Source organism: Mirounga leonina, unplaced genomic scaffold (genome assembly GCF_011800145.1).
Source record: "Mirounga leonina isolate KUSES-001 unplaced genomic scaffold, KU_Mleo_1.0 Mir_418, whole genome shotgun sequence".
NCBI classification, from domain to species: domain Eukaryota; kingdom Metazoa; phylum Chordata; class Mammalia; order Carnivora; family Phocidae; genus Mirounga; species Mirounga leonina.
The window spans coordinates 17,709,877-17,732,969 of record NW_023270739.1 but is presented as its reverse complement, the minus strand read 5'-3'; the positions used below and the strand labels follow the sequence as shown (position 1 = coordinate 17,732,969).

The window sequence follows — 23,093 nt, the reverse complement described above, 5'->3', positions numbered from 1 at the left end:
TTTATGTTTAATTTTGCTGCAGTTACTTCAACCATTGTTCCTCCATAATCGATAGTGTCGGTGTTGGGTGGTGGTGGTGAGGACTCTCAAAGATTTTGAAGTGCAACGGAGTGACTGTTGAGAATAAATCTTTTTTTTTTTTTTGTTCCAGAAACTAGAATGAAAACATAGAATCTCCCTAGCCTCTCTCCCATCTTTAAAAAACAAACAAAACAGCAACAACAAAAACCAACCCAAACCTGTTCACATGTCTTTTCATGTCATTTTATATGTTGAAATAGCAGGACCAGTGAGTTCTACATTGTATGTTTTAAAAAAATGGTTGTCCTATTTTGCTTATATACAAAGATGCTAGAGATAAATACATGGAGAGTTTTGTGCCATCACTGAAGAATCCAGATTGATTTGGACATAACGAAGCACTTGCATGATCTTCTAGAGAATTTAGTTGGTTTCATGTCCGCTAAGAGGAAATATAGAGGACATTTCTGATCTGAGAAGGAGCACACATTTCCTAGAGTCTGTCACCTTCTTTTCTTTCCATAGGCAAGGGATGTTTGCTGCTAGAATCATTTAAAGCAAACAGATTACCTAAGACATGAAGCTCTGTTCTAGTTCTTTCTCAATCAGGGCATGTTTCCAAGATCCTCAAAAACAGATGTCAAATCCTTGTACTTCCCTCTATAGCACATGTAAAGCGTGACTGAAGTAAAAAATTCTAGTCTGGCTGAATCGGTTGCCTGTGTGAACTTTAGATTGCCTAATATGAAATGAACATTTTTCTCTGACCTTTAAGTCCTAGTTCTGTTTCTCTTGTCAGCCCTGATAGGTTCACTTTCAAGGTCTCTTGACCACTTCTGAAGTTCAAGTTTTATCCTCAAGCTCCTGAAACATAATAGTCCTATCTCTAGCATTTTTTCACTAGGAACCATTTAAGCTCTTAAATGTTTTTTTTTTTTTCTCCCTTTGGAAATCTACTATTTGGCAAAGATCATTTTTCTTCCCTTACAGATGAACCATTGTATCATTCGTAAGTTTTATTCTTCACAAAATGTCTCCATTCTGATTGCTCGGAGGAATTAATTTTTTGGTACAACTTTTGTCTAGAGTGTTAAGGAAGTGTCCCCAACAATCCTGCCCTTCCCCCCACCAGTGAAGCTGACATCTCTTTCTTCTTACTCATTTTACAGCCAGATGCCTTGCTATTTAAGACAGGGCATTTCTAAAGCACATATAGTTAGAATATGAAACACTAGCAATTTTCCCTTATATTCAATTTAAAATGTTGAAACAAAATTGATAATAAGTAGCAGTGGTATAAGGCCCACAGTTGAGAAAAACCGCTTTTTCCATTTCATGTGATTCTCTTTTAAAGATTTTTTTAAAAAGATTTTATTATTTATTTATTTATTTATTTATTTATTTATTTATTTATTTAGAGGATGTGAAAGCAGGGGGAGGAGCTGAGGCAGAGGGAGAGAGAGAATCTTAAGCAGGCTCCACGCCTGAGATCATGACCTGAGCTGAAATCAAGAGCTGGAAGCTTAACCCACTGAGCCACCCAGGTGCCCCATCATCTCTTTTAATGTACATCTAAAACAATTACTGATGCTTGCCCTGTTTCTTTGATAGTTTTCAGAAAATGAGCTCAGAAGGTAAGCAATTTACCGGTCTACAAAAAGTGTTTTAGCTTGTATTTCAACCAAACTGTCTTGATTCTGAGTCCCATTTTCTTTACTTTGCATTAATTCATTAAATATTATTTATTGAATGCCCACTGCATGCTAGCCAGGCTCTGCGCTATATACTCGGTATCTTTGTGGGGGAGACGGAAACACAAATGAAAAATTGCAAAGCGATGTTGAAAAGTTCTGTAAAACGAGTAAGAAGAAAGAGATGTCAGCTTCACTGGTGGGGGGAAGGGCAGGACTGTCAGGGACGCTTCCTAGAAGAGGCAATGTTTGAATTGGACTTTAAAGGATAGTAAGGTTTCTCCAGAAAAAGAGATATAAGTGGCAGGAGAAGAGTATCCTGAGCAAAGGAAGAGCCTTTGAAAATACGTTAGGGGCATGTAACAAGTGTTGGGAGTAGGAAATGGCTCCTGGATCTGCTTGACTACAACAGAGGGCTTTCTATAGCCTAGGAGCAGGGAAGTGAGGGCTGGCAGATGGAACAGCAGGAAAGGCTCATTATGTGTGCTATACCAATAATGTGGAACCCTTGACGAAAGTTTTAAGCAAAGGGGCAATGGACTAGGTTTGTGGTTTAGAGAGAGAATGATGTGGAGAATGGGTCAGAGGAGGAAGAGAAGGGGACACCAAAAGGAGTTTGGTCCAGGTGAGGGGTAATGGGACCAGGACAAGACAGTGGCAGAGGAGAAAGCAGAGGTGAGATTTGACACCCAAAGATTTGTCTGTGAAAGCTGAGGAAGAGTGAGAATTATCCAAGGTGGTTCTGAGATTTGTATGTTTGACTTTTGTTGGCTTTTTTCTTTTTTTTTTTAACGTAATCTCTACACTCAGTGTGGGGCTCGAACTCACAACCCCAAGATCAAGAGTTGCATGCTCCACTGACTGAGCCCGCCAGGTGCCCCACTTTTGGTTGACCTTTGAGCTGTGCTCATGTGATTTGATGCCTTATATACCCAATTTCATTTAATCTTCCAGCATCCTACAAGGTTGTATTATTAGCCCCATTTTGGAGTATGAGGCATCTAAGGGGTGGACTGACTTGTCCAGGGTCACGTAATTCGTGATTTGTTGTGGAATCTGAACCCCGGCTTTGTGACTCTAAAGTCTGGGTTCTAAACACAGGTGGACAGATTAATTTAGAGAGGAAGAGAGAGCATGGTGGAGGTGATATGGTGGTGGTATTCTTTATTTAGAAGTAAAAAATAGAGGAACAGAGATTTGATTGAGTATGTAGTTTTTGAGGTAACTACAGAACAGTCGGGTGATGTCTGGAATCAGCAGACAGTCTCCAGAATGAAGCATCATTGTCTTTCATCTCCCAGGGCACTTCATATACCTGGAAATGGCACTTATATCATCTTTCTGTCTACTGTTGACTGAACTCGTGTGTGTGTATGTGTGTGTGTTTTGTGAGAAGGAACATCTTCATAATTTCCTCATCCTTTTTTATTGTACTGGATTCACTTATTCAGAATGAAAGGAACAGAAAGTACTTTTGTCCAGCTGTACTTCTGTGCAAATATCTCATGGCTTTTATGAGGAGGCCTGAGAGCTTGGCGAACTTCTGAAAGGGAAGAATTTTGTCTGATGCTTTACAAGAAGTGAGGTGCTGCTTTTTGTTTCAGATATTCACTATAGCTTTCTGGTCATTTCTGGCAATATATATTAGAGTGTTATTTTTTTTTTTTTCTGTGAGAGGCCATCACTTCTATAATCAAAGGGGGATCACTGACAGTATATAAGAGAGTTTTAGTATCTAGAAATGGCAGGGGCAACTACCCATGAAGCAACTGATAATAAGCATTCCCCATGCTAGGGACATCATTGGAACCTGCTGGAACCATTCAGTATTCAGAGTGCACCAGGGTGTACAGTGGAAGGCTCACAGAACACCTGGGTAATGTTAACATAGTCATGTAGTCACGAAGCACCCAGGTAATACTGTAAGCAATGGGCCAGAATGTAGATACTAAAAACTTAGGTCTGTGGAAATAGGAATAGATTCTTATTTGATAAATACATGAATTGAGCTGACGGACCTGAAAACAATATATTTTTTTCCTGCTGTTTCCATTTGCAGGTTTTGGCATGGAGGCAACCTTACTCCTGGTGGTTGGCTTTTCCCATACCAAAGAGGTGGCCATCTCCTTTCTGGTGCTTGCTGTAGGATTTAGCGGCTTTGCTATTTCAGGTGAGGTGTCCTTTGGTTTTCCAAATCTTTTCTACAGATTCAGCGAGTCTTGGGAGGAAGGAAGGGAAAGGGAATATTGTATCACTTTCCTTTAGTAGCTAGGCCATTCCTAAGGCACAGGCTCCTGGCTAGAGAGTTTCATCATGTGGGAATGACTTTGAGGACTAGGCTTAGGAGCCCAGTCAAGCTGGAATTGTCCCTACTTCCCTGCTTGGAAAAAAGACACAAAGTACAGATAACCCCCCTGAGCCATGGGCAGAGGCACAAACGTGTCCCGGTGAAGTGGCCCTTTCATACTCAGGACCAGGTCACCCCACCTCACAGAGGCTCTTGTGACGTTTTCGATCCTCACCTCCAACTAGAGAATGGCTAATAGTAGCTCAAAAGTCCGGTAATGTAGTCATTTGACATCATGTTATAAAATCGGAAGTTTTTTTTTAGAGTGGAAAGATTCTTTAGATTTTGTCTTCTCCATGGCTTTCATTTTCTCAAGAAGGAAATGCAGGTCCAGGGGGGGGAAGTGACTTTCCCAACAGGCGAGAGCAGGGAGTGAGGATAATAATGATGCCAGTGAGAGCTAACCTTGACCAAGCACAGACTCCGCCTGGGACTGTTCAAAGCCCTCTATGGAATTCTCACACTACCCAAGGCGCCATCAGTCTCCCCGTTTCACGAGAGCAGAGACCAGTCTCCTTACCGTGTGGGAAAGGCCAGTGCGCTGTCCCATCATGTCTTTGGGCTTCCGAAGCTCCCTATGCACAACTGGACGAGAAAGTAAAATTTAGTTGTTCTCCTACCTTTAAACCAGACTGACACCCTGACAGTGATCACCCACTGGACAGTTTACATGGACTGGGTGTATGTCACACCACTGTGAAGCAAGGAGGTAATATCACTAGTTCACGGATGAGGTACCTAAAACTCAGAACAATCAGATAGTTTTCTACCGTCATACAGTTGGTGGCAAAGGGAGAAGTAAAATGCAGTTCTGACTGGCTCCAAGCCAGTGCTCTTTCTACTGTTCTAGGCTGCCTGAAAGATCAGAGTAAGAATATCCCGGAACAGGAAAATATGGAGTCTCTGATAGTTTTTTCAACCACCCTAAAATAAAGCCTTGATCTTTTCAAAATAAATAGAGCTGTTGGACAGTGAAATTGGGGCGGGGGGAAAGTCTATTTTAAAAGCAGCATGCAGCTAAGAACTTGGGTTTGGAGGTGCATAGACCTGATTTCGAGGCCTCTCTTTACTATTTGCTATTTATAAAATAAAAAATGCTAAGCTATTTAAATTCTCAAGCCCTGGTTTCCTCACCTAGCAATTGGAGAGGTATAATGGCAACCTCACAGGGTTGTTGGGAGATAGCCATGCACTTGAGATAAATCATGCATTCACTCACATTTCCTATGAGCCAGGTGCTGTTTGCAGCAGGAGGGATGTTACAGCGGAAAAAAGTAATCAGATGGTGTCCTCATAAAGGTTACATTCTAGTAGAAATAAAGCATTTGAAACCCTTAGCCCAGAGCCAGATGCACAACAAAATTAGTAAGTATTCACTATTGTGAATTGTGTTGTTCAGTTATTATTCACTTTTAGCCTAGGGCTTCTCAAACTTTGATGCATGTACAAATCACCCCAGGATCTTGCCAAATACAGATTCTGATTCAGCCCGAGATTCAGCATTTCCAACAAGCTCCCCAGTGCTGCTGATGCTGCTGATCTATGTTCTATACTTTGAGTAGCAAAGAAAAAGCAATCATGACTTGTTTCCCCCAGATGTGAAGCACCTTCCTCTGATAGCTCCGTGAGGCAAAAGGATTCATATCTGTCTCCAGAGATAATGAAATATTTAGGCTCACATTGTTCCTGGATTGCCAATTATACCATGATCAGAAGGAGAGAAACCCACTATACCAAAACACAGCACCTGCCTTTTTTTTTTTTTTTTTTTTTTAGCACTTACTCAATGCTAGTGACTTTTGGACATAATCTCGTTTAATCCTCCTGACAACCCAGTGAGAAGGATATTGCTATATCCATTTTACCAGTGAGGACACTAGGGTTTAGTGAGGTGACTTGCCCATGTAAATTTCCTGGGATTGGAAAAAAGGTTTACATGATCCAACAGAGACACTGTGGGAGGGACAAGAGCCCTGGGGGCAATGATTGCTCAGGATCTGCTATCTACCCACTTTATAAGTTCATAGGGATGCCAGGGAAGACTGGTACCATTTAGGAACTGATTATCAATGAGAGCCAAGACAGGTGAGATTAGGAAGATTTGGGGATGCGTGATGCTTACTTTGAGAAATGTCCTATGTAGAGAAGACAGACTCTCCTACCTCGTGTGCATTTTTTTTTAATATCCACTACAAAAAAAGCTATCAGTATCTCAGTTTCTCAATGATTTTTTTCTCCTAAACACCAGGATTGTGCAGCTAGAAATCTAAATGGCTTTTCTCACATTCCCTTTAGCTGAACGCAGATGCCTGGGCTTTGTATCGGAATATAATGCTCAACGATCATACTAATTGCTTCTTATCTCTGGGTTCTTTTCTAATAAAGTGTTTATCGCTTTCAAATCAACAGTAAGATTAATTAATCTTGCAGCTGTTTTATATTCTGATTGTCTGCCACTGTGATCTGAAAGAGAACGTATATTTATTACAAAAAAGGTTTTCTCAAAATTCTCCCTGAATCGGAGGTAGGGAAAAACAGCCAATGTGCCAGATTAGGAAAAAAAAAGATTTTTTTAAAAAAATCCTATTTTCAGGTTCTTTGCACAGAATAGAGAATTAAAAAGCAAGGCAAAGGAAAACAAAAACATGAATAAACAAAACCTACAATCCCCTGCTGTAATTTCAGTGGCTCAAATGTGTAATTAAACAATAATTTATCAAGTGTGTACTATGTACCAGACATTTTGCCAGTTCAGGGAAGATAGTGGTAAACAAGACAGATGGATAACCAGCCATAAAGAACATTCATGTTGGGGGCGCCTGGGTGGCTCAGTTGGTTAAGCGACTGCCTTCGGCTCAGGTCATGATCCTGGAGTCCCAGGATCCAGTCCTGCATCGGGCTCCCTGCTCAGCAGGGAGTCTGCTTCTCTCTCTGACCCTCCCCCCTCTCATGTGCTCTCTCTCTCTCTCAGTCTCTCTCTCTCAAATAAACCAAAAAAAAAAAAAAAAAGAACATTCATGTTGGTTTTCACTTCTATGTACCATGTCCTTAACATACATTATTTAACTTAATTCTCACAATAATTTTATAAGAACGATTATGCCAGCTTATAGATGAAGAAGAAGCAGAGAGGTTCAGAAGGTTTAAATCTTTTGTCCATGTTTGCATCTCAATTGGAGGCACCTGGGGGGCTCAGTTGTTGGGCGTCTACCTTCAGCTCAGGTCATGGTCCCAGGGTCCTGGAATCGAGCCCCGCATCCGGCTCCCTGCTCCGCGGGGAGCCTGCTTCTCCCTCTCCCACTCCCTCTGCTTGTGTTCCTTCTCTTGCTGTGTCTCTCTCTCTCAAATAAACAAATAAAATCTTAAAAAAAAAAAAAAAAAGCTGCCAGAGGCAGGTCTGTCTGACTCTAGAATGCTCCCCTGGGCAACACTAGTAGAGTTGGGTCCCAGGGCCGGTGGCCTCCTCTTCTTTTGGAGCCTAGTCCCTTCCCCTGCATTTGCTCCTCCCCCTTCATTCTTCATTTTTTTTTTTTTTTTTGGTTAAGATTTTATTTATTTATTTGAGAGAGAGAGCACCAGCAGGGGGAATGGCAGAGGCAGAGGGAGAAGCAGGCTCCCCACTGAGCAGGAGCCCGATGTGGGGCTTGATCCCAGGACTCTGGGATCACGACCTGAGCCGAAGGACCGCTTAACCAACTGAGCCACCCATTCATTCTTCTCTCTTGATAAATAGAGAGGTATTGGCAATTTAGTATCTTACCACTCCCAGCAGCATTATCTTCTGATAGAAGACCTCAAAGAGAGGGAGACCTAGCCCAGCAGCCGCAGTGGGTGATGTCCTGGTGGTGGTAGCCGTGCTGGTTAGCAGAGTTAGCTGCTTGCCAAGGGCTCTTGCATACGTATTTCCCCAGGCTCATCTCACAGCGTCTTTAGGAGTTAAGTAGTCATTTTACCCCCCTATTAGAAGAAAACAAAGGCCTAAAACTTACTTAAATGGTGGAAATAAGATTCGAATCCAGATTTACGGACTCCAAATCAAGTATGTATGTGAAAGTCTTTGGTAAGTTACAGAGGATTCTGCCAGTGTTTGTGCAAATATTTGTTATCAGAAAAGGACCTTTTCCTTGTGCCATGTGGCCACTAAGACGGGCTTACCTCTGGTGGCCTTTCGGGAGTGAGGGTATTATGAGGCCAGGTTTGGTTCTAATCACGCTGTAAACAATCAGTGCGATAGTTTACTCTGAGTAAATGTGATCCTTTCGATTTTTTCAGTATTGCCCAAAACACTGTTATTTTGGAGTTCCACCAAGGAGCACAGGTGTCATAATTCTCCCCACAGAGAACCCATGGGAGCCACTGCTGATCAATCACAGCACATTTTCCTGCTAGGTGCAGACACAGCCTGACATTCCTCAACCCAGCCGTCTCCGGAGAGGTGTCCATTAGTCACATGGTACAGGGAACCAAATAGATTGATGAGAGTTGGGAAAAACCGTGTAGTTCCCCAGATGTTCTTAACTCTGATTTTGAGGTTTTGGCTTCACTGTAGGTTTTAACGTCAACCATCTGGACATTGCCCCCCGCTATGCCAGCATTCTCATGGGGATCTCAAATGGAGTGGGGACCCTTTCTGGAATGGTCTGTCCCCTCATTGTCGGTGCAATGACCAAGCACAAGGTAATGGTCTCCTTTGGGGCTTTGGGTTGCAGTATCAGAAGACTGAACTACTGTGTAAACTTGAGATCTCAAGGCCCTGCCTCAGCCTGTGAATGTGTATGTCTTCGACCTTGGCTGTGTTGTTTGAACTTTCTTCTTCCTTCTTCTTTTTTTTAAAAAATTATTGTTTATTGATGGCAACAGGGCTGATTGATGTTTGGTTCCACATTTCCTCAACTGAGAAGTAAAAGGGGTGTGTGTTGGGGTGAGGGAAGGAAAATGAACCCCATAGGGACTATTTAGAGACACAAAGAAGAAACTGAGGTGACCAACTCAGGATAAATAATTTACCCAAGATTGTTTTATAATTAAACTTTATAGCCCGTTTCTATCTATTACTTAGCATGTTCCAGAGTAAAGATATTAGTGCTGTTATACTTCCTTATTATGAAGAAAATGAACAATACGTTAATGGCCTAACCTAAGAACCTACAAGGGTGGGGCACTCAGTCATTACTGAGCCTTTGTGTATTTAGACGAGGGTGGGTAGTAGAGGAGGATCCCAGATCTACCCAGAGTTCAACCACAGGCCACATGGTTTTTCTTAATCTCTGTCATTGAAAAGGTTTTAGGATGCTGCTTCCCACAAACAAGAATTTTTTGATTCTATGGAGTTTCTACCCGACTGTTTTCTTAGTTGGATTGCCTATTATTAATATGATTTCAGAAAGTCTTCCAGCTTCTTGGAGAAAAAAGTGTAGGTTAACTTTTCTTCTTCTTCTTCTTCTTTTTTTTTAATAGAAAAGGAAGGTGGGCTTTGGGGATTTTATAGGCAGAGGATCTGTTTTCCCTCTCTGTTCATGAGATGATGGGATGGGTAACATGACCATTAAATCTCAGATATTGACTTCACCTAATTTTAAACACAAATTCCCATTATTTTTTGATTTACTGTATTTTTCACAGATAATATGGTTATAAATAAGCTATTGACAGTCAAGAGTGAGCATTTTCATAGTTCAAATATTGTTATGTATCCAACAGCAAGCAAGAAGGAGACCTCTGGTGTTATGCTGAGCGAAATAAGTCAATCAGAGAAAGACATGTATCATATCACCTCACTGATATGAGGAATTCTTAATCTCAGGAAACAAACTGAGGGTTGCCGAAGTGGTGGGGGGTGGGAGGGATGGGGTGGCTGGGTGATAGACATTGGGGAGGGTATGTGCTATGGTGAGTGCTGTGAATTGTGCAAGACTGTTGAATCACAGATCTGTACCTCTGAAACAAATAATACATTATATGTTAAAAAAAAAAAAAGAAGAAGAGAGCAGGAGGGGAAGAATGAAGGGGGGGAAATCGGAAGGGAAGACGAACCATGAGAGACGATGGACCCTGAAAAACAAACTGAGGGTTCTAGAGGGGATGGGCGTGGGAGGATGGGTTAGCCTGGTGATGGGTATTAAAGAGGGCACGTTCTGCATGGGGCACTGGGTGTTATATGCAAACAATGAATCATGGAACACTACATCAAAAACTAATGATGTGATGTATGGTGATTAACATAACATAAAAAAAAAAGGAGACCTCTGATATTTAAAATGGTGGGTTACTAAAGCAAGTTTAATGTAACCTAGCATATGAATGGAAACCCCATTTGTATATTTAAAAGACCTGTGAAATGCTGCTAGATGTATTTTTACATATTGTTTATTTTAAAAAATAGTTTTCTAAATTAAAAAATGCACATTCATTAGTGTTTTTATATTCACTGTAGTGTTTTTTATATTCACAGTAGTGTTAGCTTTCATTTTTTAAACACTCAAATTCTGTTTGGCTCCTGGGCATTCATCTGACACATGCCTTCCCTAGAAGCACAGCACTGCCATTGGGTGTGGGCAGGAGATTTTTGTCCCAGTGGAAGCCTCTAGAACAAACTGCTAATCTCTATTTTTGGTTAAAACACTAATTGGTACTGTATTTCCTTGTCTAGACCCGTGAGGAATGGCAGAATGTGTTCCTTATAGCTGCCCTGGTGCACTACAGTGGTGTGATCTTCTATGGAGTCTTTGCTTCGGGGGAGAAACAGGAGTGGGCTGACCCTGAGAATCTCTCTGAGGAGAAATGTGGAATCATTGACCAAGATGAATTAGCGGAGGAGACAGAACTCAACCACGAGAGTTTTGCAAGTCCCCAAAAGAAGATGTCTTATGGTGCCACCACCCAGAATTGTGAAGTCCAGAAGAAGAAATGGAGAGGACAGAGGGGAGTGGCCCTTGATGAGGAAGAGCTGACATCCTACCAGAATGAAGAGGGAAACTTCTCAGATACAGCCTAATGTCTGAGGGGCACTTCTGTCTTCTCTTAACCTAGAGCCAGAAAGTATCCATACCTATTGCCTTTCCCATAGCCCGGCTTGCCAGAGGGTCAAATATGGTGACACTGGAGGTAGGAGAGGGGAGGAGAGGAAAGCTAATCAGCAATAGAGAAAGAAAGGAAAAATATTATCTTGCAATGACATGTTAGGGTATGGAGCTTGCTCCCAGTTGACAAAATGGGGATAAATATATAAATTTTTTTGGATTGGCAGTTGACTCTTCTCAAAGAAGTGTTCTCAAAGTTTCTCAAAGAACTGAACTTATTCAGAAAGGAATGACTAGAAGAATAAGGGAGACAGTACCATGCTGTTCAAAGAAAAATCGAAGGAACTGAGCATATTTGGCCTGGAGCAGAGAAAATAGTAGCTGTCACCTCATTTCTGAGGGCAGCCATGTAGAAAAGGGTTTCCTATTCCCAATAAAGCCTACTGCTCATGGAGGCCCTGCATTGTGCCAGGTGCTTTGTAAACATTCTCATTTAATTTCCACACCACTATGACATACCTTTCTTGTCTTTATTTTACAGCTAAGGACACTAGAGCAACAAAATATTGATTTGCCCAAGGGCCAGGGCTGAGACTGGTGGGGTCCAAAATAGGTGGCAGTTTTGGGAAAGAAGTTTTCACGTCAAAGTAGAGAAGACTTTTTTTTTTTTTTAAATGAAAACTGAAACTGGAGAGGGTTGTCTTGGGGATAATTCCCGATTTTGGCAGGCATGGGGGATGGGAAACATCTGGGTTGGTATGAAAGCATTGGTATTTATGAGGGGCTGGATTCAAAGATCCTGGGTTCGGAGAGAGGTTAAAACATAACAAAGAAAAGAAAAAAAAAAAGGAAAATAAGCTAAGTAAGATAGCTAAATTTTTAGGAATCTGATGTCCAGAATGGCTGAGAAGTAAACAAGGGCTTGGCTAAATTTTGACCCTTCACGGTATCAAGAATGTAGTTAAATAAATAATGCCCCAAATTACTTATACATCTTTAAGACATTTAGTAATTTAAGAAGTTGGTTCATGTGTTTTACTGGGTAAAATTCTCTTGGAAGAGTCTTCTGTTTTAAAAAATGTATGTCTTCAGCCATTTCTGCTAGTGATATTTGGAAGTTTGATCAAACTATGCACAACTATGGTTGAAGTATTCCTAATGACTGTATTTGGAATGGTATTGGGGAAAATCACAATAATATAGTAGTAATTGAAATGAAATGGGAAATGAAATGAAAGCATGAATGAAAGCACCTGTGACAACTAGACCCATAGCTAATGTTGAAAAATTCATCTTTGATTGCATAAGGCAATAACATGGATACTCTCTGGATATATTTTAAAATCTAATGATATTTTAAAATTTAAAGTTGGCATGTAAAGGATTGTTTGAAAAAAAAAATTACTTTCCTGTTCATTGGTTTTGAAAATTTTATTTCTACTTTCAGAAGAAAAATACAATGTCAAGGAAAAATTATAGATTTACTTGTATAGCTTACTATAAAGTGTTTTTTGTAAGTTCTCCCATATACATTTATTGTCCCTAATTGTACCAGTAGAGTTGCAGTGTATTTTTAAAAGAGAATAATTTTGAGAGAAAAAAAATTGCCTGACTCTCTAGTAAATAATATTCTATATGTCATTGGTATATAATTTATGTTATCCTGTATCTCTAAATCTCTTTAATGAGTGAATGCATGTAAGTCCTGTAAAACAGTTCCTGGCATGTAGAAAGTGCTCAATAAACATTAGCTATCATCATCATGATCATCTTGCAACCTTTCTGGGAACTTTTCAGTTGATAAGAAAGCATGCTATATACTTTTCATCCATTAGCCACAGAATTTATTGTGAAGGTCGTGCTGTTTTCTAAGTAAAAAAGAAAGAAAAAGAGAGAGAGAAATTTATGGTAGCCATTGTTTTATTTTTTCTTCTGTTAATAAAGTCAAATAACCATTTAAAAAACTCATGATAATCCTTAAGGTAATATCATAGACTGCAATACAAAGTTGTATTTATTCCATCATTTAAAGTCAACGTCATATGCAGAAATCCCACATTTTGAGAAATCAAAGCATTTAAGGTGCCTGTGTAACTTGCCCTTCTAATATTAAAGAAAGAAAAAATAATGGAGCCCTGGATCGTGGTGTTGAAAATGAAAACACATTATTTTGTTGTGATGGGTTTTGCAAAGGTTGCATTGCACAGATAATTACATTTGAATACCAGGCAGATGCAGTTTTCAAGTCCATGTATATTTTGCTGCAAATATCCATTTGGAGGTCAACCCTTGGAGGCAAACCATAGATTCAGCAGAAGGGAATGGAAAGCCTGAGCGTGTTGGATTCTTGAGACAAGAAAGGTTTGACTGGCTCTTTTTAAAGAATGCAAGTCTTGGAGACTCCTAAATATGACCAAAAAAAAAAAAAAATTATTCAAGAAATCATGGCACATTTGTTATCCCTGTGTGGATAACAGGCAAAAACTGGAACGTACTGTTTCTCTTTCACACTGCCTCCTCCTGACCCCAACACACCTGTTCTTCCTTCTCTGTTTCTTATCTAAGCGAATCACATCACTCTATTGCTGGAGCTAGAAATCTTGGAGTCATCTGTGACTTTTAAAAATGTAATCCTTTCTCTCTCTCTCTTCCCTGCCAAATCTATTGAATTTTATTTTCAGTCTGTAGATCAATGTCTTACATTGGTTTTGGAAAAATTTCAGCTATTACCTCTTCTGATACTGCTTTTGCTTCACTTCTGAGCAATTTTTAAGAGTCCAGTTACATGAATGCTGGACAGGGTGTGGGACAGTCTCTTCCATATCTCTTCTACATTTTCTATATTTTCCAGCCTTTTTCCTCTTTCTGTGTCATTCTGGATATCTGATTTTTTTTTTTTCAGTTCTTTATTTCTGATTTTTTTTAAAGTTCTTTACTTCTCTCTTCAGCAAAGTCTAATCTGGGGGAAAAAAAAAATCCATCCATTGTGTTGTTAATTTCAGTTACTGTATTTTCAGTTTGAGAACTTTTATTGATTCTTTTAAAATTCTGCTATGTCTTTTAAAAAATATTTCTAGTTCTCTACTGACATTTTCAATCCTGTATTTTATTTCCTGGAACACAGTAAGCTAATTATTTTAAAGTCTGATCAGTGCCAATATCTGGAGACCATGTAATTTTGTTTCTATTTTCTGTGGGTTTTGCTGATTCTTTTTCACATTATCTTATCTCTGTCTGTACTTGGTTTTCTCTGTATCCAAAATTATATTTGAAAAATTGTTTGTAGAGGGGTGTCTGGGTGGCTCAGTGTGTTTAAGCGTCCGACTCTTGGTTTCGGCTCAGGTCATGATCTCAGGGTCATGGGATCGCCTTGTGTGGTCGGGATTCACACTCAGTGGGGAGTCTGCTTGAGATTTTCTCTCTCCCTCTCCCTCTGCCCTTCTCCCTGCTCATGCTTGTTCTTGCTCTCTCTCTCTCTCTAAAATAAATAAATAAATCTTAAAGAAAAACAAAAATTGTTTGTCGAAATGATTTTAGGTTTAAAATTATTTCTTTTTTTCTCTCTCTCTCGAAAGGATTTTTGTTCGTTCTTTCCAAGAGCCCAAAGACTTTTCCAGTTGCAAAGTCTGAGGTCTTCTGGGCCTCCCAGATGACTCAAAGCTGGGCTACAGGCAGCATGAAGGCTCTTTTACTTTCAATTCAACTTTATTCCTGGAGTACAGCACTCCAGGGTCCCAGCCCATACTAATGTGCTTTACGGGCACCCAACTTTTGTCTCTACAGCCAGCCATCAGACTGCTCAGCTGTCAAACACTGGCTTTGTTATCATTAACAGATGCTCCCAGGAGAAAAGTGGTCTCAAATGTCAGGCTCACTTCTCTGGATTTTTATCTTCGCCCAGATGGCCAGATGGTAGCCAGGTAACTTTTCACTTCCATGCTGACTCTCCAATGCTGTTGAATAGACATTAAAAAAAAATTTTTTTTGTTTGTTTTTTTGTTCAGCTTTTCTAGTGTGAAGGTTCCCCTGAATTATGTAGCCTGTCATTAATGGATGCTGAAGTCCCTTTTAATTCTATTTTCACAAGTTCTCTTGAACAGATTTGTCTCCTTAGAGACAGTGTGGTAATAAACCTCCAATCTCAGTGGCTTAATACAGCAAGTGTGGATTTCTCTCTTATGTTACTAATCGAGTGTGGGTTGAGTTGGGTGGCGTGGAAGCTTGTTTCAGACGGTCACTCAGCTACCTAGGATTTGTTTTTTTCTCCGCTCACATCTTATAGTTCACCATTTGGAACCTATGACCCCTGATATCGCCATGCCAAGAGGAAGGAGGCACACTGCATTTCACTGCCTCACTTGGAAATGATACTGTCGCTTCTGCTTCTAATCCATCGACGTACACTAGCCATATAGTCCCAACCTAATTTCAGAGGTGGCTGGGGAATAAAGGGGAGCCTGTGGATCCCTAGAGTGAACACTAATTGCATCTCTACTCAGCTCCAGCCTGGGTTCAGGGTCTTTTGAACTCTCACTTGGCATGTTGAATTAGTCCCCTAACTCCAAGTGCCATAAATGATGTGATTCTGCTATGTGGCATTCTGGAAGATCTGAACTAGGTTGTAGGGAGCAAATTTGGTATGTGAGGGAGCTTGGAGCTCCCTCCACGCGAGACCACAAAAATACCAATTCATTAAAGCAGAATAGGTTCTGGCCTGGGCGCCTGGGTGGCTCAGTTGGTTAAGCAACTGCCTTCGGCTCAGGTCGTGATCCCAGGGTCCTGGGATCGAGTCCCACATCGGGCTCCCTGCTCAGTGGAGAGCTTGCTTCTCCCTCTCCCACTCCCCCTGCTTGTGTTCCTGCTCTCTCTGTTTCTGTCAAATAAATAAATAAAATCTTTAAAAAAAAAAAAAAAAGCAGAATAGGTTCTGGCCTGACTCAAACCTGAGTTAATAGCCTCATGGACCTATCTGAAGGACAAGGAAAACTAAGCCTTTCTTTAGATTTCATGTATTACTATGTCCCAGACCTCATGCTAAGGCCTTTCCATACATGATCATTTAGTTTTCATGGCAACCCCACGAGCAAAGTTCAACTATTTCCAAACATTTATTAATAAATGGTGTTTCAGAGCAGAACTTAAATGCAAGACTCTAGTGGCCATATTTTAATCTTAATTCTTAATTTTTAATCTGTTCTCCACTGCTTCTCCTGGCTGCAGTAATTCCAGACAACGGTGATTCTCAAAGTCAGGAGAGTGTCCCAGTTATTTCAGCGAGGCACGAGCCAGCGGATGGAATGAGCCCTGGTACTTTAGTCTAGACCCACGTACAGGGACAGGTGAAACAGCAGATGAACAGGTGAGATCCCTCTTCTCACCAACTGCCGACTAAAGTGAGATTAAGAACTAGAGGCCCTTGTCTTTTCCCTTTTTCCCTGGCTACACAAACAGTAACATGCAAAGTTGGAACCCAGTGCTCACTGGGCGTCTGTGTCTTGGGGAGTGGGGTGGGGGCAGGTTCCAGGGGACTGAATTTTTCCCAGGCCAGGCACCCCAGGTATGGAAACACAAACACAAAAGAAATAGTGAAAATTGTATTTAGGAAGTTGAATGGGGATACATCAGCCTTAACTGACCTTAGCAGAGCCGAGGGAAAAAAAGAAGGCAGCTGTTTTGAGTTACTGCGCCCATGGAAGCTGAATAATGGAAGGCACCGGCACAAGGTATCTCTGGAGGACAGGGAGGGGCGGGGATAGAGTGAGATCAGAGGAAGGGGGCTGAAAACACAAGGACTGGTTGAAAGTGAGAGTTGCCAGATTTCCCAACCCTGCTGAAAGTCCCTGACCAGCTCAACCAAGGAACTGCTTCTCCCTGTACCTAGTGGGAAACAGGGGGTTTATCTTCTGGACGGGGAATCTCTGGACTCAATAACACCTGTCATAGCTCAATATAAGCTCCAAAAGGTAAAGATTTTAGTCTGTTGTGATCACTGATATATCTTAAGTACCTAGAACAGTGCCTGGCTTTAATAGTCACTTGGTAAAGATTTGTCTAAGGAATGAATGAATGAACCTTACTAAACACAGGGAAATTAATTAACAGTTTGCATACTGAACACTGAAAGCTTTCAGCTGCCTTTGTGAGCTGAACTTCCATAAAGCTGGTGGTCAGGTTTATATCCCCTAGGCAGGAGATTGGAGGAATCCCAGGGTGAGGGGTGGGAACTCCCTAATAGAAAGGCTACAGCCATTGACATTTGGGAGTTTGTTTCCCACATCAAAATAACCGCCCAATCACTCTCAGTGGAGGCCAACCACTGAGTCCTGCCACGGGAATAGAAATTCCATTATTCATTCATTCATCCTACAATTATTTAGCACTGATAATGAGCACCTCAATAATTGAGTGCCTACAATGGCCCAGAAACTAGGGATAGAAAATAAGTAAACAAAATAAGTATCTGTTCTTATGGAGCTTGCATTCTAGGGGGCAGACAAAAAAATAAGCAGGTTGATGGGTAACTCAAGTACATAGTATATCAGAGGGTGATAAATGCTAAAAACAAACATAAAACAGGGTAAGGGGGATAGGGAGTGTGGGGGTTGTTGGGTTATGTTGAGTGTTCAGGGATAAAATGAACTTTGAGCAGAGAAAGGAAGGCAGTGAGGGAGTAAGGCAGAAGCATATTTGGGCAAAGAGTTTCAGGAAGAGGAAAAAGCAAGTACAAAGACCCTCAAGGGGGGACACACTTGTCATATTCAAAGAACACCAGTTCCTTGAAGTTCTGGACACATTTTGAAGGAAGATGGGACATTTACTGGGAGGCAGAAGACTGGGGAGGATCAGGATTGGTGAGGAAGGGATCAGGAAGTTGGACATGTTTGATTTTGGAATTTTACTTGCCTATTGATATCTATGTGGCAATATGAGGTGGACAGTGGAAACAGTCTGGGGTTAAGGGCAGAGGTCAGACCTGAAGCTGTGTACTTGTGAGTCATCATAACATCTCACAGTGGTAGTTAAAGCCATGAGACCAGAAGAGATCATCAAGATTTGAACATGACTGAGCCCAGGGAATGCTCCTACATAGAGAGATCAGGAAGATGAAAAGGAATCAGCAGAAGAGATGGGAAAATGGGGGATAGAGGGGAGTTGGGAGGTGGGCTGAGGAACCTTGCAGCCAAATGAAGAAAGAAAGCATGGCTCAGACGGGGACATGGGGTAAGGACATGATCAGTTGTGTCAAAGGAGGGTCAAGGAAGATGAGGACTGAGAATGGATGATTGAATTTAGCAACACGAAGATTGTTGGTGACCTTGACTAGAGCAGTTTCAGTGTTGTGGTAATGACAAAATCCTGGATGGATGGGTTAAATAAGGGGTGGGCTTTTTATTATCTATGCAGGGATTAGAATAAATCCTAATCTAAAGGGGAAGAAAAAATATTGCCTGCATGACACAAAAATAGAATTCTTTTTTTTTAAAAAGAAAGAAATATCCAGAGAAGCAGATTGGGCTAGATAAACTCTTGAGTTTGGGACATCAGTTAGGAGTCTACTATAATAATTTAGAAATGAGGGCAGAGCCAGGATTGGAGCAATGGAGGTGGGGAGGAGAAGGTAGTTACAGGACACTTAAAAAACTTCTTCTCCCTAAAAAATATAATATATGCTCCTTGTAGAAAAATTTCAAAATATAGAAAAATATATTGAAGGGAATAACAGTTACCCTAATATTATAGCAGATTTAATTATTCTTACCATTCAGCACATGTGCCCCCAGTCTTTCCTGCACACGTATGTATTTTTGAACAATTTAGGATCATACTGCAATACACAGTTTTATGTCCCGCTTTTTGCACTTAACCTTATATAATAAATTCCTGTGTCTTTAAATATTCTTTGAGAACATGATTTTAAAATATCACTGAGAAACAATTTACATAGAGTAAAATGCACAAATCGTAGGTTTGCACATCAACAGATTTTTACTTATGTATACATATACCTGCATACTACCCCTACTGGTAATCACTATTCTGATTTCTATTATTGTGGGTTAATTTTACCTGTTTTTGAGCTTTGTATAAATGGCATCATATAGCATCAACACTTTTGAATCCTACTTCTTTCCTTTAGTATATTTTAAAAATTAATATATGTTACTGTGTTTATCAGTAGTTCCTTTTTTTAAATCGGTGTATAATACTACATAGTATGGATATAACAAAATTTGTTTATCCATTCTCCTATTGATGGCCATTTGGATTTTTTCCAAATTGTGGGGGAGGGGGCTACTGTGAATAAGGCTGCTATAAACATTCTTGTCCTTTTGTAGACACATGTTTTTATTTCTCTAGAAGTGGGACTGCTGGGTCATATGGTAAGTGTATAACTTTGTAAGAAGCTGCCAAATACTTTTCCACAGTGGCTATTTCATTTTACTTTCCCATCATTATATGTAAGTTCCCATTGCTCCATATCCTTGCAGATGAAAACACGATTTTTAAATTATTTTTATTTATTTATTTTTTTAAAGATTTTATTTATTTGACAGGGAGAGAGAGCACAAGCAGGAGGAGTGGCAGGCAGAGGGAGAGGGAGAAGCAGGCTCTCCACTGAGCACGGAACCCCACATGGGGCTTGATCCCAGGACCCTGAGATCATGACCTGAGCCGAAGGCAGACGCTTAAGCGACTGAGCCACCCAGGCACCCTGAAAACACGAGTTTTTAAAATGGTTGATTAGTATTATTTCATCTTCTGTGCCTAGACCAGTTGTTAGACGTTTTAGGCAATTTCTAAATTTTCACTATTTAAATAATAGTTCTTGCTTATAAATCCTTGACTTCATCTGTAAGAGATATTTTCCAGGGAAAATTAACCTGACTTTCCATTTCTACTTATCATTCAATAAGTAACCAGTTAAGCTTATTAGCAGCAACAACAGAACAGATGACTCAAAAATGTGGCTGTCTGAAAAACGATTTCAAGGTGGCTTTGAAATACATTTTTTTTTACAGTTGTTAAAGAACATTTATTTGTTTTGTATGCACACACACACATATAAGATTTGTTTTTAAGGCATGCCTAAAGATTATTTTAATTCTGTGGTATTTATATTTTTGCTTTTTTATTTATTATTTGTTTATTATTTATTTATTTTTATTTCTTTAATAGTTATATTTGAAGAGACTAGCTAACTAAAATTCCAGGGCCTGAAAGTACTTCAAACACAGGAATAGCACGGAGTAATAGTGTTTTTCTCTTATCTCTCCCTTCCCTTCCCTTCTCTGCCCCTACTCTCTCTTCCCCCTTGTCTCTCTCCTGTCAAATGATAAAACTAAGCAATTTATTTACTTTTATTTTAAGTTTTCTAAAAACTAAAACAGTTCAGTAATGAGTTTGGTGACCTTTATCCCAGGGAAAACAACCCTGAGATTAGGGGAGTACAGTGCCTCACAACAATTGGGACACTGTTCCTGAGGGTTTGGGACAAGCATGAGTTTTAGGGTACATTAGAAGAGGCAACATGGAAATAGGGCATGACTGGCTAGGAGGTTGGGGATTTTCCTATAAGGCGAGCAGGTCCTGTTTTCTAGGGTCAGGTAAGCTGGCTAATGCTGAGTTGCAGGATTGTGATTGGTGTGTGTTAGGTTTCCCTGACAAGTGTTTTTTCTGTATGTGCAGGCTGGCTTGGGTTTAGATTTGTGGTGTGGGCCAGGCCACTAGGGCTGCCTTCATTTTGTGGGTCCTGATATATGAATTAACTTTATTATTCCACATACACACTTCCACTCATAATGTCTGGATTCGGAAATAAAGTTTGAGTTCAGTCAAATAACTAAGACATACCACCAACTTAAGAGACTTTCAACTCTTTCAGCCATGGCCTGTGACAGAACAGATGTAACCGCCTTTACCCAAACTAAGGGACGAGGCTGAGCTTTTACCGCAAGGTGAGCCACACATTTCATGTGAAGGGAGTATCACAAGGGAAAGAGGAGCAATTATAGTTAGATCCTGAAGCCAAGTAAAGCCACAGTGGTTTCGGATAAGGTTGGTGTGGGAGAAGCTACCTGAGTGCCTTGATTTGAGACCTTGAAAGTTCTCAATTTGGGATAGAACACCAAATTTCATAGAACACCCTCAGAAAATATGAAGGAAATGGTAAGCGTCTATGTTCACTTCTGCCCAGAAAGATGATCTATCTATATTTTATAGCTCTCATCATATTCTCAAAGTTGTTCATGATCCAAAAGAGGCTAAGGTTTGCCCAGAATGAGCTACAGGTACTAAATGGAAGGCAACCTAATAGTTACACGATGGCTGTAACTGCCATGCCGTTTGTGAAAGCCGAATTCTCTCACTCAAGCATCTGGCCTCCTCTCCCTTTCTCTTTTCCTCATCTAACTTCCTTTGTTTATTCTCTATTATTTCCCACCCCTTAGTTCCTTCCTTCACTTGGACTCTCCTTTCTTCATTTTTGTCTGTTTCTATACTCCTTTTCTTCTTCTTTCTCTACTGTCATAGACTGAGTGGGGGAGCTTGGCTTCAAGTGGTGGGGCGATCAGGTAGGTGAGAACTTCTCTAATTTATTTCTCTCCCATCCTTTCTGAATATTCTTATAAGATATGATTATAAGACATTGGGCTTAAATAGGTAAACTCATTTTGAAAGTACTATGCATAGTCTTCTTTCAAGCCATATACCATTTGACCATAGTATGTGATCAAACATGATGATCAACACCCCAGGAAGATAATGTTAACATCCTTGAGAAATTAATGGAAAATACTATGAGGTACTGTGAATAAATAGCCATAAAGCTTGGTTAAGTATTATCACTTAAAGAACCATTTACAAAATCATGCTATTTATATAACAAAAGTGAATCCTATTTCTCTGCAGATCAAATAATTATGCACAGCAAGAGCAAACATCTTGGCTTTTACTAATTACAGAATTTTTCCACAAAACAGCTTTTTGTATTTTAAGAGTGCTGGTTGTTTTAAAGTTGTTTCTGAGATTGTGCATTCAAAGATCATCTTTTAATCTTTCACATTTTTAAGAATGATGTATGTAATGTTTCCTTGATTATTTCAGCATAACATGGAATTGAAACTCCACAGTTTAGGGTTCACAGATACTTCCTTTTTAATCTTCTTTAGAAACATATTCCATAATGAATTCTGGTCTAAAACGCTATCCTTGTTTTCATCAGAATTTTTCTCATACTATTCTTAGCTGAAATGGGGTAAAGAGTCAAATGACTTTTGGCACCTTTTTTTGTCTAGTATTTGTGGTTTCACGTGGTTTTAATATGCTTGAGGATAAGATTTCATTTTGAAGAGAAGGGTTTAAGACCCCTGTGGTCCAACATAGACCTGTAAGCAGCACTCTCTCTAATGAAGGCCATAATATTTTTATCTTTTTAAGAAAGATTGAAGACCATGTTTTATTTTTTTTATTTTTATTTATTTACTTTTTGAGAGAGAGGGAGAGAGAGCATGTGCATGTGCAAGCAAGGGAGTAGGGACAGAGGGAGAGGGAGAGAGAATCTCAAGCAGGCTCCATGCCCAGCATGGAGCCCATGTGGGGCTTGATGTGGGTCTCGCTCCCATGACCCTGAGATCATGACCTGAGCCAAAATCAAGAGTTGGATGCTTAACCGGCTGGGCCACCCAGGTGCCCCCAAAACCATGGTTTTTACAGATGGATTCATCAGTGTATTTGGGATGAAATTGGTTTTTTAAATGATAAAAATTTGATTTTGCTCCTTATTTAAAACTCCAAAGATTTCTGTAGTGCTTGTCTATCACTGCAGAACAAGCCACCACTAAATTTTTATGTTTTGAAACAAAACTATGTAATGGCCCACACATTTATGGGTCAGCAATTTGGGTTGGGCTCAAGCAGGTGGTTCTTCTGCTGGTCTCCCCTGGGGTCATTCATGTGACTTCAGCCATCTTGTGTTTGATGGTGTTTGGATGTTCTCATCTTCCAGTTGGCTGGTGG

At 40.2% G+C, this 23,093-nt stretch overlaps 1 protein-coding gene across 2 annotated transcripts in view; it reads left to right on the top strand.

Annotated features, from left to right (window-relative positions):
- SLC17A8 (solute carrier family 17 member 8) overlaps positions 1-11,074 on the top strand; it is a 43,204-nt gene extending 32,130 nt beyond the window's left edge. For both annotated transcript variants that reach the window (XM_034987281.1, XM_034987280.1), the window contains 3 exons: positions 3,772-3,882; positions 8,609-8,736; positions 10,709-11,074. In XM_034987281.1, the coding sequence (XP_034843172.1) occupies positions 3,772-3,882; positions 8,609-8,736; positions 10,709-11,053 (584 nt within the window). In that variant the 3' untranslated portion in view covers positions 11,054-11,074. The remainder of the gene's footprint in view (positions 1-3,771; positions 3,883-8,608; positions 8,737-10,708) is intronic.
- The last annotated feature ends 12,019 nt before the right edge of the window (positions 11,075-23,093 follow it).